The sequence below is a fragment of the Neoarius graeffei genome, chromosome 4 (assembly GCF_027579695.1).
Source record: "Neoarius graeffei isolate fNeoGra1 chromosome 4, fNeoGra1.pri, whole genome shotgun sequence".
In the NCBI taxonomy this organism is placed as follows: domain Eukaryota; kingdom Metazoa; phylum Chordata; class Actinopteri; order Siluriformes; family Ariidae; genus Neoarius; species Neoarius graeffei.
The window spans coordinates 378,844-395,178 of NC_083572.1; the positions used below are offsets into that span (position 1 = coordinate 378,844).

Below are 16,335 nucleotides of genomic sequence, written 5' to 3' on the forward strand. Positions count from 1 at the left end.
GATTAGGGTGTACAGTGTAGGGGTTAGGATTAGGGTGTACAGTGTAGGGGTTACGATTAGGGTGTACAGTGTAGGGGTTAGGATTAGGGTGTACAGTGTAGGGGTTAGGATTAGGGTGTACAGTGTAGGGGTTAGGATTAGGGTGTACAGTGTAGGGGTTAGAGTGTAGAATGTACAGTGTAGGGGTTAGGATTAGGGTGTACAGTGTAGGGGTTAGAGTGTAGAATGTACAGTGTAGGGGTTAGGATTAGGGTGTACAGTGTAGGGGTTAGGATTAGGGTGTACAGTGTAGGGGTTAGGATTAGGGTGTACAGTGTAGGGGTTAGAGTGTAGAATGTACAGTGTGGGGGTTAGGGTGCAGGTGTACAGTGTAGGGGTTACGATTAGGGTGTACAGTGTATGGGTTAGGGTGTACAGTGTATGGGTTAGGGTGTACAGGGTAGGGGTTACGATTAGGGTGTACAGTGTAGGGGTTAGGGTGTACAGGGTAGGGGTTACGATTAGGGTGTACAGTGTAGGGGTTAGAGTGTAGAATGTACAGTATGGGGGTTAGGGTGCAGGTGTACAGTTTAGGGGTTACGATTAGGGTGTACAGTGTAGGGTTTAGAGTGTAGAATGTACAGTGTGGGGGTTAGGATTAGGGTGTACAGTGTAGGGGTTAGAGTGTAGAATGTACAGTGTAGGGGTTACGATTAGGGTGTACAGTGTAGGGGTTAGGATTAGGGTGTACAGGGTAGGGGTTAGGGTGTAGAATGTACAGTGTGGGGGTTAGGGTGCAGGTGTACAGTGTAGGGGTTAGAGTGTAGAATGTACAGGGTAAGGGTTGGGGTGTAGAATGTAGGGGTTAGGGTGTATGGATGCGAGGTTAAGGTGTAAGGGTTAGTTTGTAGTGTGCTCTGTATAGGTTGCAGTGTGTAATGTGCTCTGTGGAGGGTATAGTGTAGTGTGTAGGGATTAGAACATTTAGGCTAAACTATCTAGACTATTACAAAAATATTACAATATAATCCTGTGTGTGTGTGTGTGTGTGTGTGTGTGTGTGTGTGTGTGTGTAGGAACGTGTTGGCACTTGAGGAGGATGGATTGGTGTGAGGAGGTTGGGGAGCCTCTGATGGATGAGGTACAGTATCTCTCACTCACTCACTCACTCTCTCTCTCTCTCTCTCTCTCTCTCTCTCTCTCTCTCTCTCTCACACACACACACACACACACACACACACACACTATGTCTCTGTGAAACACTAAACATTTAAATCTCTGTTTACTAACACTAAACTGTGTGTGTTAGAATGCGTCTCTGTTGGACGTGGGCGTGGTTAATGGAGACACATTGGTGATCACGGAGGGACAGCTTCCTCCAAAGGTCGGTCACATGACCACATACTTCACATCACATGACCACACAGCAACAGAGCACATCTAAATACTGTATATACACTGACTGCCCACTTTATTAGGAACACCAATCAGCTGCTCATGTGGCAGCAGCACAGGATAGAAAATCAGGCAGATACAGATCAGGAGCTTCAGTTAATGTTCACATCAAACAGAATGAATAACTGTGACCACGGTGACTTTCACTGTGGGATGGGTGTTGGACTGGTTTGAGTTTTATAAACTGCTGATGATCTGTGATTTTCAAACACAACAGTCTCTAGAGTTTACACAGAACGAACAAAAACCATCGAGTGAACGACAGTTCTGTGGGTGGAAACACCATGATGAGGGAGATTTCACTGGTGGGGGGGACGGGGGAATGTGTGTTATGTATTTATATGTATGTGTGGGTTTGTTTGTTTGTTTGTTTGTTTGTTTGTTTTTCCCCCTCAGGGATTTTTGAAGTTAGCAGTGAGCTGGTTTATGGATCCAAATGATGAGTGTGAGAGAAATTACACTATAGAATCTCACACTGCAGGTTAGAGACACACACACACACACACACACACACACACACACACACACAGAAGAGTTTGAAAAGCTATATAATACAAATTGTGCGCGCGTGTGTGTTTCAGGGCTGCAGTCTGTTGGTTGTGTTGAAATTTCGGAAGAGGCCTCACTACACCAGCTCAGGTGTCAGGTATTTTACACATTAAACCCTACACACTGCACCCTTAAATCCTATAAACTAAACCCTACACACAGTACACACTAAACCCAAAAGCACCGGTACACTAAAGCTGTTTATCAAATGGAAGGAAGCGAATAAAAGTTGGATAATAATCCTTTCCTGTCTCAGATAACAGGAAATCAGCTTGCATATTGAGTTGTTAAGGTTATTAAGGTTGTATCTCGTAAGTATGTAGAGTAGAAAATATGAGTTTATTTAATTTAGTGTGCTTAATCAAGAGTAAATTAATATTCATATAATATTGATAGGAAAATTGACCACTGTATAAATACTTGCACATAATCCTGAGTAAGTGCAGTTTATTGAAGCCTAACAAAAGAAACAAAACACTGACCCAAATACTGAATTACAAATTGTACACTCGGTATGAAATCTGCACAATTATTAAACACACAAACATAACGAGATTAAACAGGAACAGAGCTGAAATCATCACCTGAGCAAATCAAAGAGAAACTGAGGATGTGATTCTTGGGGATCAAAATCAGGATGATGTGATCAGATACATCTGTCGGTTTGTCTAGTCTGAGCATGTAATAGCATGTAATGGTCACTAAAGACACACTGAGAAGACGGCTTTGAATAATTAATACGAGTAGTTCTGCTGCGATGGTTTCGGACTCCAATCCCCATGAGAACTTTAGGACTGCAGGTGTCGTGAACAGTTTTACACTCAAGTCTCCATCAGTGAACAGTTTAGAACTTCAACAAAACAGACTTCCTGTTAAACTATAATGAAATTCCTGGTTACACAGTTATAGAAATGAGTTATTTACAGTCAGGCCAGAAAGTCTGCACACCCCTTTCACTTTCTCCACATTTTATCACATCACATCACATCACATTACAGACTTATTCTACAATAGATTGACTTCATTTTTTTTGTCGCAAAATTCTACACAAAATAGCCCATAATGACAAAGTGAAAGCAAGTTTTTAGAAAATATGCAATTTTATTTTACTGACAAAAATGGGTTATTGAGGGGTTACGTATCTGTGCACACTCTTAACCTAATACTTGGTGGTTGCACCTTTGGCAGCAATTACAGCTTCAAGGCGTCTTGGGAAAGAAGCTACGAGCTTGGCACACTTGTTTCTGGACATTTTTGCCCATTCCTCTTGGCGTATCCTTGCAAGCTCCATCTAGCCATTTTCAGCTCCTTCCATAGATGTTTAATTGGATTCAGGTCTGGGCTCTGGCTGGGCTAATCAAGGACATTCACAGACTTTCTCTGAAGCCACTCCTTTGTCCTCTTGGCTGTGTGCTTCAGATCGTTGTCATGTTGGAAGGTAAACCTTCGCCCCAGTCTGAGGTCCAGAGCGCTCTGGGGCAGGTTTTCTTCAAGAATCTCGGTGTACTTGGCTGCATTCATCTTTCCCTCTATCAGGACTAGTTGTCCCATTCCCGCTGCTGAAAAACATCCCCACATCATGATGTTGCCACCGCCATGCTTCACTGTAGGGATGGCCAGGTGATGAGCGGTTGCCTGGTTTCCTCCAGAAGTGACGCTTGGTATTCAGGCCAAAAAGTTCAAGTTTGGTTTCATCAGACCAGAGAATCTTGTTTCTCATGGTTTGAGAGTCCTCGAGGTGCCTTTTGGCAAACTCCAAGTGGGCTGTCATGTGCCTTTTACTAAGGGAGTGGCTTCCATCTGGCCACTCAACCATAAAGGCCTGATTTGTGGAGTGCTGCCTGGATGGTTGATCTTCTGAAAGGTTCTCCCATCTCCATAAGGATACACTGTAGCGCTGTCAGAGTGACCCTCGGGTTCCTGCTCACCTCCCTGGCCAAGGCCCGTCTTCCCGTGTCGTTCAGTTTGGCTGGGCAGCCAGGTCTAGGAAGATTCTTGGTGGTGCCAAACTACTTCCATTTATGAACAATGGTGGCCAGTGTGCTCTTTGGGACCTGTAAAACTGCAGCAATTTTTCTGTACCCTTCTCCAGATCTTTGCCTTGACACAATCCTGTTTCTGAGGTCTGCAGATAATTCCTTTGACCCCATGGCTTGGAGTTTGCTCTGACATGCCCTGTCAACTGTGGGACCTTATATAGGCAGGTGTTGACAATCCCCAATCATGTCCAATCAACTGAATTTACCACAGGTGGACTCCAATGAAGTTGTAGAAACTTCTCAAGCAGTATCAGTGGGAACAAAATGCACCTCAGCCCACTTTTGGGTGTCCTATCAAAGGGTGTGCACACTTGTGTACATACAGTGCCTTGCAAAAGTATTCATACCCCTTGAACTTTTTCACATTTTTCCACCTTACAACCACGAACTTAAGTTTTTATTGAGATTTTATGTGATGGACCAACACAGAGTAGCACATAATTGTGAAGTGAAACGAAAATGATAAATGGTCTTCAAAATTTTAAACAAATAAAAATCTGAAAAATGTGATGTGCCTTAGTATTCAGCTCCCTGCGTCAATACTTTTGTAGAGCCACCTTTTGCTGCAATTACAGCTGCAAGTCTTTTGTGGTATGTCTCTACCAGCTTTGCACATCTAGACACTGAAATTTTTGCCCATTCTTCTTTGCAAAATAGCTCAAGCTCAGCCAGATTGGATGGAGAGCGTCTGTGAACAGCAATTTTCAAGTCTTGCCACAGATGCTCAATGGGATTTAGGTCTGGACTTTGACTGGGCCATTCTAACACATGAATATTCTTTGATCTAAACCATTCCATTGTAGCTCTGGCTGTATGTTTAGGGTCATTGTCTTGCTGGAAGGTGAATCTCCTTCCCAGTCTCAAGTCTTTTGCAGCCTCTGACAGGTTTTCTTCCAGGATTGCCCTGTATTTAGCTCCATCCATCTTCCCATCAACTCTGACCAGCTTCCCTGTCCCTGCTGAAGAAAAGCATCCCCATAGCATGATGCTGCCACCACCATGTTTCACAGTGGGGACGGTGTGTGCAGGGTGATGAGCAGTGTTAGTTTTCTGCCACACATAGCGCTTTGCATTTAGGCCAAAAAGTTCAACTTTGGTCTCATCTGACCAAAGGCAAGGCAAGTTTATTTATATAGCACATTTCATACACAGTGGCAGTTCAATGTGCTTTACAGAAGTAAAAGCAAAACAGTAAACAATAGAGAATAAAATTACATAAAATAAATGGGAAAAATATAATAAGAATTAAACAATAGTAGAAATAAAATAATAAAATGAAGTAGAAGTTCAAATAGGGGGAGAAAAAAAACAGCAGAATAAAATAGAATAAAAGTTAAGTAAAATTTGAAACATGCAGAAACTGTAAAAGTACAGATTATAAAAACATGTAAGGAAGACAATATTAATTATTTAACAGAAAGCATCTGAGAACAGCTTGGTCTTTAACCTAGATTTGAAGCTGCCAACAGCAGGAGCATTTTTAATGTCCTCTGGCAGTTGGTTCCATAGCTGTACTGCATAGTAGCTAAAAGCTGCTTCACCACACTTTGTTTTAACAACAGGTTTTAATAGTAAATTTTTCTGTTGCGATCTGGTAGATCTGATTGGGTTAGGCCGCTGCAACGTATCAGAGAGGTAATTGGGCCCTGTACCATTTAGAGATTTGTACACCAGCAGCAATGCTTTAAAGTCAATTCTGTAGCTTACTGGAAGCCAGTGAAGGGACCTTAGAATTGGAGTAATGTGCTCTGTTCTTTTTGTTCGTGTGAGAACCCTCGCCGCTGCATTTTGAACCAGCTGAAGTCGTTTGATGGTCTTTTTTGGCAGGCCTGTGAAAAGGCCATTGCAGTAATCAACCCTACTAGAGATGAAGACATGGATAAGTTTTTCCAGATCATTTTTTGACATAAGTCCTCTTAGTTTGGAAATGTTTTTTAGGTGATAGAATGCCGTTTTAGTGATTGCTTTCATGTGACTGTCAAAGTTTAGCTCGCTGTCAATGAAAACACCAAGATTTTTAACCATTTATTTAGTTTTAATCCCTTTTGTGTCAAGAATACTGGTAATCCTGAGTCTTTCATCTTTTTTTCCAAATAGAATTACTTCTGTTTTATCTGAGTTCAGCTGAAGAAAATTTTGTGACATCCAGTTTTTAATTTGATCGATACACTGGTAAAGACATTCAAGGGGGGCATAATCATTAGGTGATAAAGCAAAATAAATTTGGGTGTCATCTGCATAGCAGTGATACAAAATTGAATTGTTATTGATAATTTGCCCAAGTGGGAGCATATAAAGGTTGAATAGTAATGGTCCAAGAATCGACCCCTGGGGGACACCACAGGTCAAGGACATTGACGTTGAGGAACTATTTCCCATGGTAACAAAAAAGCTTCTATCTTTTAAGTATGAATTTAACCAATTGATAACTTTACCAGTCAATCCAACCCAGTGTTCAAGTCGATACAGCAGTATGTTGTGATCAACAGTATCAAAAGCTGCACTGAGGTCCAGTAATACCAGGACCGATGTTTTGCCTGCATCAGTATTAAGACGTATGTCATTTATAACTTTAATCAGCGCTGTTTCAGTGCTATGATTGGCACGAAATCCTGACTGAAAATTATCAAAATGGCTGTTTGATATCAAGAAGGCAATTAATTGATTGAAGACAATTTTTTCAAGGATTTTCCCGATGAATGGTAGATTTGATATTGGCCTGTAGTTGTTCAATACTGAAGCATCCAGATTATTCTTTTTAAGTAGGGGCTTTACAACGGCTTTTTTCAGGGACACAGGAACAACGCCAGTCTCTAGGGATGTATTTATGATCTGAAGCACATCTGTAATTATAAGATGAAGAACAGACTTAAAAAAGTTGGTGGGCAGAATGTCCAATTCAGATGTTGAGGAACTGAGATTTTGTACAGTTTTTTCAAGAGTCTCATAATCAATTAAACAAAATTCTGACATTGTGTTGAAGTTATCTATTTGTGTCATTGGTGATTGCAGTTTTTAAATTTTTTGCAGCTGAGATATATTATGAGCAATATTCTGCCGTATTTTATCAATTTTACCTTTGAAGAAGGATGCAAACTCATTGCATTTATTAACTGAGAGAAGTTCAGGTGCTAATTGTGGTGGGGGATTAGTTAGCTTCTCTACTGTTGAAAATAGCACACGGGCATTGTTCATATTCCTGTTGATGATATTGGAGAAGAAAGACTGTCTTGCTTTACGAATTTCATAATTATAATTACAAAGCATCTCTTTATGGATTTGATAATGGATGTGAAGTTTAGATTTGCGCCATTTTCTTTCAGTCTTTCTACATTCTCTCTTTAGCAGTTTAACAGCCGGGTACTGCTTCCATGGTGCTTTCTGCTTATCATTGACTCTTTTGATTTTGAATGGAGCAATATCATCCATAATTTGGGTCATATTTAAATTAAAAATTTCCAGTAAATCATCAACAGAGTCTGACATTTTGGTTGAGTTCTGAGAGAGAGCTTGCTCAAAGAGAGCACATGTGTTGTCGTTTATGACTCTCCTACCCATAGTCGTTGAGCTGTTCTGAATGTGAGGAGACATAGAAACATCAGAGAAAACACAGAAATGATCAGATAAGGCCAGGTCAACAACAGTAGTAGAAACAGTAAGACCCTTTGTGATGACGAGGTCAAGGGTATGACCACGAGAGTGGGTCGGCCCCTGTACATGTTGTACTAGGTTGAAGTTGTCAATAAGTGCAAGTAGTTCATTGGCATAAGTGTTTTCAGGATTATCTACATGCAAGTTAAAATCCCCAGATATAATAAGACAATCAAACTCTAAGCAAATGACTGACAACAGTTCACCAAACTCTTCAAGAAAGACTTTGGCTGAATGTCTCGGAGGCCTGTAAATAGTTAATAATATGTTAGGAGAGCATGTAACAAGTGCACATAAGTGTTCAAAGGATGTAAAATCACCAAGTGAGGATTGTTTACATTGAAAAGAGACTTTGAATATATTTGCGATCCCTCCACCTTTCCCTTGTCGGGTAACATTCAAAAAATTAAAATTTGGGGGAGCTGCTTCAATAAGGGTGGTAGCACTATTTGCTTGATCCAGCCAAGTTTCAGTTAGAAGCAAAAAATCAAGATTGTGTTTGCAGATAAGATCATTAATTAAAAATGACTTGTTTAAAAGTGATCTAACGTTCAGAAGAGCTAGCTTTACAGAAAGTCTAGAAGTAATATCTGCTTGTGCACTCTGATATTGTTTTAAAACAGGAAGGAGATTAGATTGGTTTACCCCCTGGGTTAAATGTGCTCTATGTTTTCTATTTCTTATCAACACAGGAATAGAGAATGGCATAGGCATATTGGGTCCCAGCTGGTTTTCAAAACTACACCCATTTGCAGGGACCCAGAGTACATCAAACAAGACTTTCTAAATGTTCCATTTGGTTTGAGGGTGAAAGGATTGGAGATGACATGTATCTTTTAGATGGTGAGCCAGCTGAAAGTCCTGGGCGAACACAGTTTTGATGAACTGGGTACACTGCTTGTCGCGACAGATTTGGGCTGGAAAAAGAGAGTGTAGCCATTGGCAGCAATCTCTGCATACTATTTGGGAAATCCATGCGTGTGGAAGAGGAAGATGGCGTAGTGAAGTCAGAAGAGCGAGAAATTGGTGAGTTCTTTGTATGGCAGTTTGTCTCTGATTTTTGGCAGTCTGTCTTTGAATCTTGGCAGTCTGGCAGATCAGACGTCTGTGTGTCCTTGATGACGACTTGCAAAGATGATTGTTTTGTCTTTGCAGAAGTATTGTTTTTTGTAACTATGTCCGTCTGCGACATCTTATCAACTGTTTTCCTCAATGCTGGCTGAGAAAAGATTGCAAGTCTGTAATGGTCTACTAAGACCTTGGCTCTAATCCAGCTGAGTTCAGTGCTATTTGGCTTGAAGAATTCTCTGCGATTCCAGAAAAGGTTAAAATTGTCTATGAAGTTCATACCAAATGAAAAACAAGTTTTTCCAAGCCAGGTGTTAAGACTGAAGAGTCGAGAAAATGCAAAACTTCCTCTCGCTGGGAGTGGGCCACTAATAAAAGATTGTATTCCAGTCTTATAGAGCTCAGAAAAAAGTTTTCTGAAATCATCTTGGACAAACAGCTGTTCTCTGAAAACATCATTTGCTCCCACATGCATAACAATACGTTTGATAGTTTTATACTCGGACATGAGTTTCAAAATGCTGTCTTTGGTGTCAGAGATGGATGCATTTGGAAGACAACAAATAATCATCCCATGACCTTTTAAATTTCTTACAGTGGAATCACCAAGAACAAGGGTTGTGGGATCAGGTGGTGTAAGGAGCTGCTTTTTGCCTCTTCCCACAGCTCTTCGATCTTGGTGCGATCTCTTTTTACGATGTGTTTGTACGCTTGAAAAATCCTCTTCCACATCCCTGAGGCATTCAAATTTGTTCTGAAGCCTTGTGGGCTGTGAATTTTCCATAGGATTGTAGATCCTATTGTAATTTGTAGAACGAGCTGGTGTTGAGGTAATTACTCTTCTGTTTTTATTTTTGGGCTTGCCACCCATCATTTGCCAGTTTTCTGTAGTCACATTTTGCCCAGCTTGATCGATGAATTCATCCACTCGATCTGCAATGCCATCTGTCTGTCGGAGTGCAATCTCTGCATTCTCAGCCACTGTTTCTGTACTCCTTTCCTGAGATATCGCTTTTAATTCGTCCGTCTTTGGCAGAGCATCAATCTTTGATTCCAGGATAGAAATCCTCTGTTCTAGTTCCATGCATTTTCTGCAGGATATTTTGCCCCCTGGCATTTTATTTTAAAAGCTAACTTATCTTATAAAGATGAAAAATAAAATGAAAAAATAGTGGAAATTAAATGAGAAAGTAAAGTATAGAAATATTTTTTTATAACCTAACCCTGCTTTAAACTTCTCCAGAACTTTATCCCTGACCTGTCTGGTGAGTTCTTTGGTCTTCATGATGCTGTTTGTTCTTCAGTGTTCTCTAACAAACCACTGAGGGCTTCACAGAACAAGTGTATTTATGCTGAGAGTAAATTACACACAGTAGGACTCTATTAACTAATTAGACGACTTCTGAAGGCAATTGATTGCACTGGATTGTATTTAGAGGTATCAGAGTACAGGAGGCTGAATACTAATGCTCACCACATTTTTCAGATTTTTATTTGTTTAAAATTTTGAAGACCATTTATCATTTTCGTTTCACTTCACAATTCTGTGCTACTCTGTGTTGGTCTATCACATAAAATCTCAATAAAAAACTTTTAAGTTCGTGGTTGTAAGGTGGAAAAATGTGAAAAAGTTCAAGGGGTATGAATACTTTTTCAAGGCACTGTACACACGGTAATGCCTAATACACTAGAGTCCTTCCCTTCATAATTGTGTGTGTGTGTGTGTAGGTGCTGACTCTGCCTGCACTTGTGCAGGTGTGTGTACCATCTCCTGAATTTCTACGTGTTTGGTTAGTGGAGGGAAAAAAACTCATCAGAATTCTCAGAGGAAACCAACTCACACTCAGGTACACACACACACACACACACACACACACATGTGCATACATAAAACACACTGTCTCTCTGTGTCTCTCAGGAAGTTGAAGTTGTCTGTGGGATCTGAGGTGTGTGTCCAAAAGCTGCACTGTGAGGAAAACCTTGGGTAAGTCAATGTGATGTGTGCTCTCTCTCTCTCTCTCTCTCTCTCTCTCTCTCTCTCTCATATACACACACGATTGTGAGTTTAATGTCTGTATTTTCATCATTTAGGCTGAAGGACATCCTGCTGTGTCTGCGAGTGGGTGTGGCCAAAGAAGAAGTGGGCATGTCTGAAAAGAGTGCTTATTTCCCCACTCATGAATTTGTATGGAAGGCGGGGCTGGACTCCTCCCCCAGGGGGTTGTACCATGCAGTCTCTGCCCACTGCAGAATCTCACCTGAGAACCTGCTGCTCGCTAAACACCTGCCTGAACAGCACACCTGGATTACCATCAACCACACGGTGAGGTGGGGGGAGGGTCGCGGTGGGGGAGAGAGAGAGACACATAAGTGAGACAGGTTGGATAGAATTGGGATTATAGTGTGTGTGTGTGTGTGTGTTCAGAGTCAGTTGATGTCCAAACAGAAGAAGAAGAAACAGAATAAGAGTAACAGTAAAGGAGTGAACCTGCAGGGGGCACCGTACTACTTGAGAGACGGAGACACTATAGCTGTGAAGGTGTACACACACACACACACACACACACACACACACACACTCAGTCATCCACATACATTTGTACATTTCATGTGTTGTCATTAATTCAGAGCCGTAACTCCTGAAACGTGTGTGTGTGTGTGTGTGTGTGTGTGTGTGTGTGTGTGTGTGTGTGTAGAATCTCTGCATTGACAGTGATCGGGAGTTCGGTACAGTAAAAAGGGAAGAACAAACACTCGGAGAGCAAACGGAGCAAAGGTGAGATGCGCTCACACACGCAAGTATGTACGTGTATATACACACACACACACACACACACACACACTAATGTGTGTTTCTTCCACTAGAAGGCACAGTAAGCGCTCAGAGAAAAAAAGGAACAGGAAGCCAGAAGTGGCCTTGTCAATCAACGTGGGTGTGTTCAGATAGCCCTGCCCACAACCCAGGCCACACCCACAATCAACTGGGAGCTGCCCATTGGTGCCATTCTGAGATTCTCAGCCAATCCGAGAGCTGCTAAATCAGTGTTGGGTTACACGGGGTCAGTGTGAGAGAAACGCCCTGCCACAAAGAATCATGGGTAATCCAGGATGGGGGGAGGGGGTGCTGTCACTTATTCACACTGTGATGTAACGGTAGGACCGTCCCCTGCTGGGGATTATGGGTAAAATCGTGTGATTGTTGACTCTGATCCAGGATGTATTAACCTTTAACGAGCTTTAACGGTGATGGCATCACTGATGATGTCACAAAGGAGACCGCCCCTTAGACTTGTTTATCTGATTGAACTGTAAGCAAAATGTGTGTGAGAATTATATAATGATTATGTTAATTAATTACATTGTTACATTGAGGAACCTCTGTACAGTGTTTAATCACACACACACTTTCTGTTGATTTTAATTGAATTGAGATGAATCTTGTGTTGATGATGAAACAGTTAATTTGTCATTTTTACTGTCTGATTTTTTTTTTCACCATTTTGAACATTTTTTTTTAGTTTAATTTCGGATTGTTCAAATTTAAAATCTAAAAATAAAATCTTGTCTGAAAAATCGTCTGTCACATTTCAGTATTAAAGGGAACTTTTCATGAAAAACGTCTTAAATGTCGTCTCTGAGTGGAGACTCGAAGTGCAGCCTGTAAGTAGAGTTAGTGAAACTGATTCTTTATCTGTAACAGCATGTTCCTAAGGGTTTTGTTCCTAAGGGTTTTATTCCTCTTATACCACAGCAACTTACCAATAATTATGATTTTATTTATTAAAGAATGACGTCATTGTTTTTTCCATTTATAGTTGTATTTAATGTTGTAGAATGCTGGTGAAATGAGTTAGTTTCTGTTCTCACTTGCAACTATAGGAGCTGTAAGCTGTCGTTCCCTTCATTATGTTTATGATGGTGTCCTCCACCTACCTTAGGCCCTTTATAAACACTGTTAGGACATGTCCACCCCTCTGCAGTTATACAGGGTGTTTAAAAAATGTAATATTATTTGAGATGTAAATGTCAAGGCAAATTAAACTGAACAGGCTTAATGTTGCGCAATATAAGATTTATTTCTCAAAATTTTGAATGAGAAATTATGTTAAATGTAAAGGAGGGATGTGGCAATAATAAAGACCTGTTCTTAATTTACCCACAAATGTATTTATTCCCCTTGAAAAGTGTTTGGCAAACCAGCTACCAGATTTGGGACGCAACGACATCCTGAACTATTTAATATTTGGCTTCAAACTTGAAAAAATTTCAGCCCAGTGGCTGAGAAACACTGTGATAACACACAAAACACCTTTTCTTTTCCAGTGAGTGGCATTTCTATACCTAAAAAGATAAAAACAAAAACTATCAAACATAAAATTTTGACATTTCCACACATGCGGTTAAAATTTGAGGTCAATTGAATGAGAATTGGCAAAGTTATTAGATTGTGAAATATCATCAAATTTTTTGGAACACCCTGTATTTCTGTCCAAGCTCATGCCCTGCACATGTACTTTAACTGAAATCGAACTTTAAAATGTTTAAATTTGTTTTTGGTTATCGATTCCATGTTGTCTCATTTTGTCCAGATTTACCCCGTGTGTTTGGGTGGTCAGGACTAACACAGGAGTGTATTGGTTCATTACATCATGCTCCAGAACTGAGATCTGAACTCTTTTATGCTTGAACTGAATATGTTGCTTACATTATAGCAGCTATAAACGCTTGTTCCCTCATCAGCCTCTTTATTCTCTCTTTAAATTAATAAGAGAAAATAAATGCAGCTTGTGATGTCAGTTACACATCTTAAAGAATTGTAAACTCCTCTGTCCTGAAAACTGAAAGTTCCAGCCTCATCTCTAAATGTTACACAGCACTGACACTGGAGACTCCTTCCAGAGACGATACACACACTTCTCCTTACAGATCAGTTTTATAACCTGTTTATTATTCACTGGACACGCCCCTATGAATGAGCTGTTACTATAGAAACCATAACATATTAGAACGAGAGCATTAATATAAACCTGCACTACTGTCAGAGCTGCTGTTAGAGAGAATTAATCAACACCTTCTGACCAAACAGAGTCCAGAACTCAGCAGTTTCCTTAAAAGATATGTTTCACTAACACTATTTGTACATAAACAGTTTCATAAAAGTAAAACAAATAAAATTAATCCCTTATCATGTGAAGTGTAACACTGCTCCTGTAGCTGAATGAACACACACCCCTAAAGCCACACCCCAAAATCTAACGGTGAGCCTTCCCAGAAGAGTGGAGCTCATTATAACAGGAAAGGGGAATAAATCTGGAATGAGACATTCAACAGGGACAGTCAGGTGTGATGGTCACATACAGGGTGTTTGAAAATATTTGATATTTCTCACACTCTAATAACTTTGCCAATTCTCATTCAATTGACCTCAAATTTTAACAGAATGTGCGGAAACAGGTTAACGTTTTGTGTTTAATGTTTTTTTTTAAATCTTTTTAGGTATAGAAATGCCATTCACTGGAACAGAAAAGCCGTTTTGTGTGTTAAAGTTTGCTCGAACACAGTTGAACAAGACTGCAGCATGTATTTATGAGAGAATTCTCTAAAAATGCACCAACTGCAATGCAGATTTGGACACGGCACAAAAAGTTCAAAGAGAAAGGCTGTCTGTGCAGGGCAAAAGGATCTAGACAACTGCCAGCATTGGAACAGATGGTCAAGCAGGTTCATGAAAAACTCTGGCGAAGCCCCAAGAAGTCCATAAGAAGAGCAAGTCTGGATACCCAGATTCCTCCAACGACGGTTTGGCATGTCCTGAGGAAACGTTTGCGACTGGATTACCGACTTGACGTGTGCTGTGTCTCAGGTGGTGCGCATATTGAAAATTTGTGAAATTGTTCATGGACCCCACATACCTTTGAATTTCTCATTCAAATTTTGAGGAATGAATCTTATATTGCTCAACATTAAGCCTGTTCAGTTTCATTTGCCTTGATGTGTGCAGTTTCTGGTATATTTACATCTCAAATAATATCCATCCATCTGTTATCTGTAGCTGCTTATCCTGTACAGGGTCGCGGGTGGGTTGGAGCCTATCCCAGCTGACTATGAGCGAGAGGTGGGGTTCACCCTGTACAAGTCACCAGGTCATCGCAGGGTGACACACAACCATTCACACCTACGGTCAATTTAGAGTCACCAGTTAACCTAACCTGCATGTCTTTGGACTGTGGGGGAAACCGGAGCACCCGGAGGAAACCCACGCGGACACGGGGAGAACATGCAAACTCCGCACAGAAAGGCCCTCGCCGGCCCCGGGGCTCGAACCCGGACCTTCTTGCTGTGAGGCGACAGCGCTAACCACTACACCACCGTGCCGCCTCTCAAATAATATCACATTTTTTAAACACCCTGTGCTTTTGGCCATATGGTGTGGGTCTCTGGCTGAGTATTGCTCGCTGTGCAGCTAGTCTGCTAATGGCTAAATGAGTTACAAGTGTGTATAAAGTGTGATTGCTGCATGTCTACACCGACAAGTGTGTGTTTTTCTGCTGTGTGTGTTATGAGTTCTGTAATCTGATTCTTCACTTTTCTGTGAACTGTTCCTTTAATTAAACTGAAAGTGAAAGTGTCTGTAGCTCAGTGTCACTGCGCATGCGCGTATTCTGATCTCTGCGCAGTGCGGATCAGCTGCCCGCAGGAGCTCAGGGTGTGTGTGTGTGTGTGTGTGTGTGTGTGTGTGTGTGTGTGTGTGTGTGTGATGGAAAGCTCGGTGTTGGTATTGAGAGTCATTGGCTGAAAAACTTATGACTCTCAATATCAGGGCCGTGCAAAGACCTTTGGAGGGGCAGGGGCTCAACATTCAAAAAAGGGCACTTGGAACAAATTTTTCACACTTTATTCAAAACTAAATTTCAATTGCAACTGAACATTCTGTGTGTGTGTGTGAGTGAGATCCATCTAAATGCTGCAGTATTCTTCAAAGCAGCAGTCTTCGGTTTGCCATGTTCTTGAAAATGTCTATGACAACACTGTATTCAATATGGATATCTTTCTCAATTGCCAGCAGACGAAGGTCTGACAGCCTTTCTTCATGACAAAGGCTGCGGAGTTCTGTCTTCACTAGCTTTAACTTTGAAAAGGAACGCTCTACCATTGCAGTTGACACAGGTAGTGTTCCATATATTTTCAGCAGCCCAGCCAGCTCTGGAAAAACCAAGTCGGCATTGTTCTCCTTGAGCACAGAAAGTATGGATGCCACACTGAGGAAGCAAGAGTAGGAGGAGTGAAAGACTTTAAGTTCCGTCAGTAATTTCTCCTCTTCCTCAATCTCAAAAAACTCACAAAGCTTCCTGACAGATGCTAGGGCTTCTTCTGGACTTTTCCGTGTTTGCCAGTTGTTTTGTTCAGTGAGGTGTTGCAAAGCACTCAACACTTCCCATGTAGTTCAAACTAAAGTTTCCGAATCTGCCACGTTAATGAAATGGATGGAGCAAGCGGTTTAAATAGAGCCTCGGCGGCTTCATTAAATGATAAACAACCCTACGCATTTACTGTTGTGTTCTAAGCTGCACAGTATTGCAGCATGTTCAGATAA

The 16,335-nt window shown here is 41.0% G+C and overlaps 1 protein-coding gene across 1 annotated transcript in view; it reads left to right on the forward strand.

Moving 5' to 3' along the window:
- The window catches only part of usp40 (ubiquitin specific peptidase 40), a 39,237-nt gene extending 26,718 nt beyond the window's left edge, over positions 1 to 12,519 (forward strand). Inside the window, exons 23-32 of the mRNA XM_060918523.1 lie at positions 1,056 to 1,120; positions 1,289 to 1,363; positions 1,831 to 1,915; positions 2,016 to 2,080; positions 10,470 to 10,588; positions 10,660 to 10,725; positions 10,833 to 11,064; positions 11,167 to 11,280; positions 11,438 to 11,517; positions 11,607 to 12,519. Of these exons, the coding sequence (XP_060774506.1) occupies positions 1,056 to 1,120; positions 1,289 to 1,363; positions 1,831 to 1,915; positions 2,016 to 2,080; positions 10,470 to 10,588; positions 10,660 to 10,725; positions 10,833 to 11,064; positions 11,167 to 11,280; positions 11,438 to 11,517; positions 11,607 to 11,688 (983 nt within the window). The 3' untranslated portion in view covers positions 11,689 to 12,519. The remainder of the gene's footprint in view (positions 1 to 1,055; positions 1,121 to 1,288; positions 1,364 to 1,830; positions 1,916 to 2,015; positions 2,081 to 10,469; positions 10,589 to 10,659; positions 10,726 to 10,832; positions 11,065 to 11,166; positions 11,281 to 11,437; positions 11,518 to 11,606) is intronic.
- Positions 12,520 to 16,335: the final 3,816 nt, after the last annotated feature.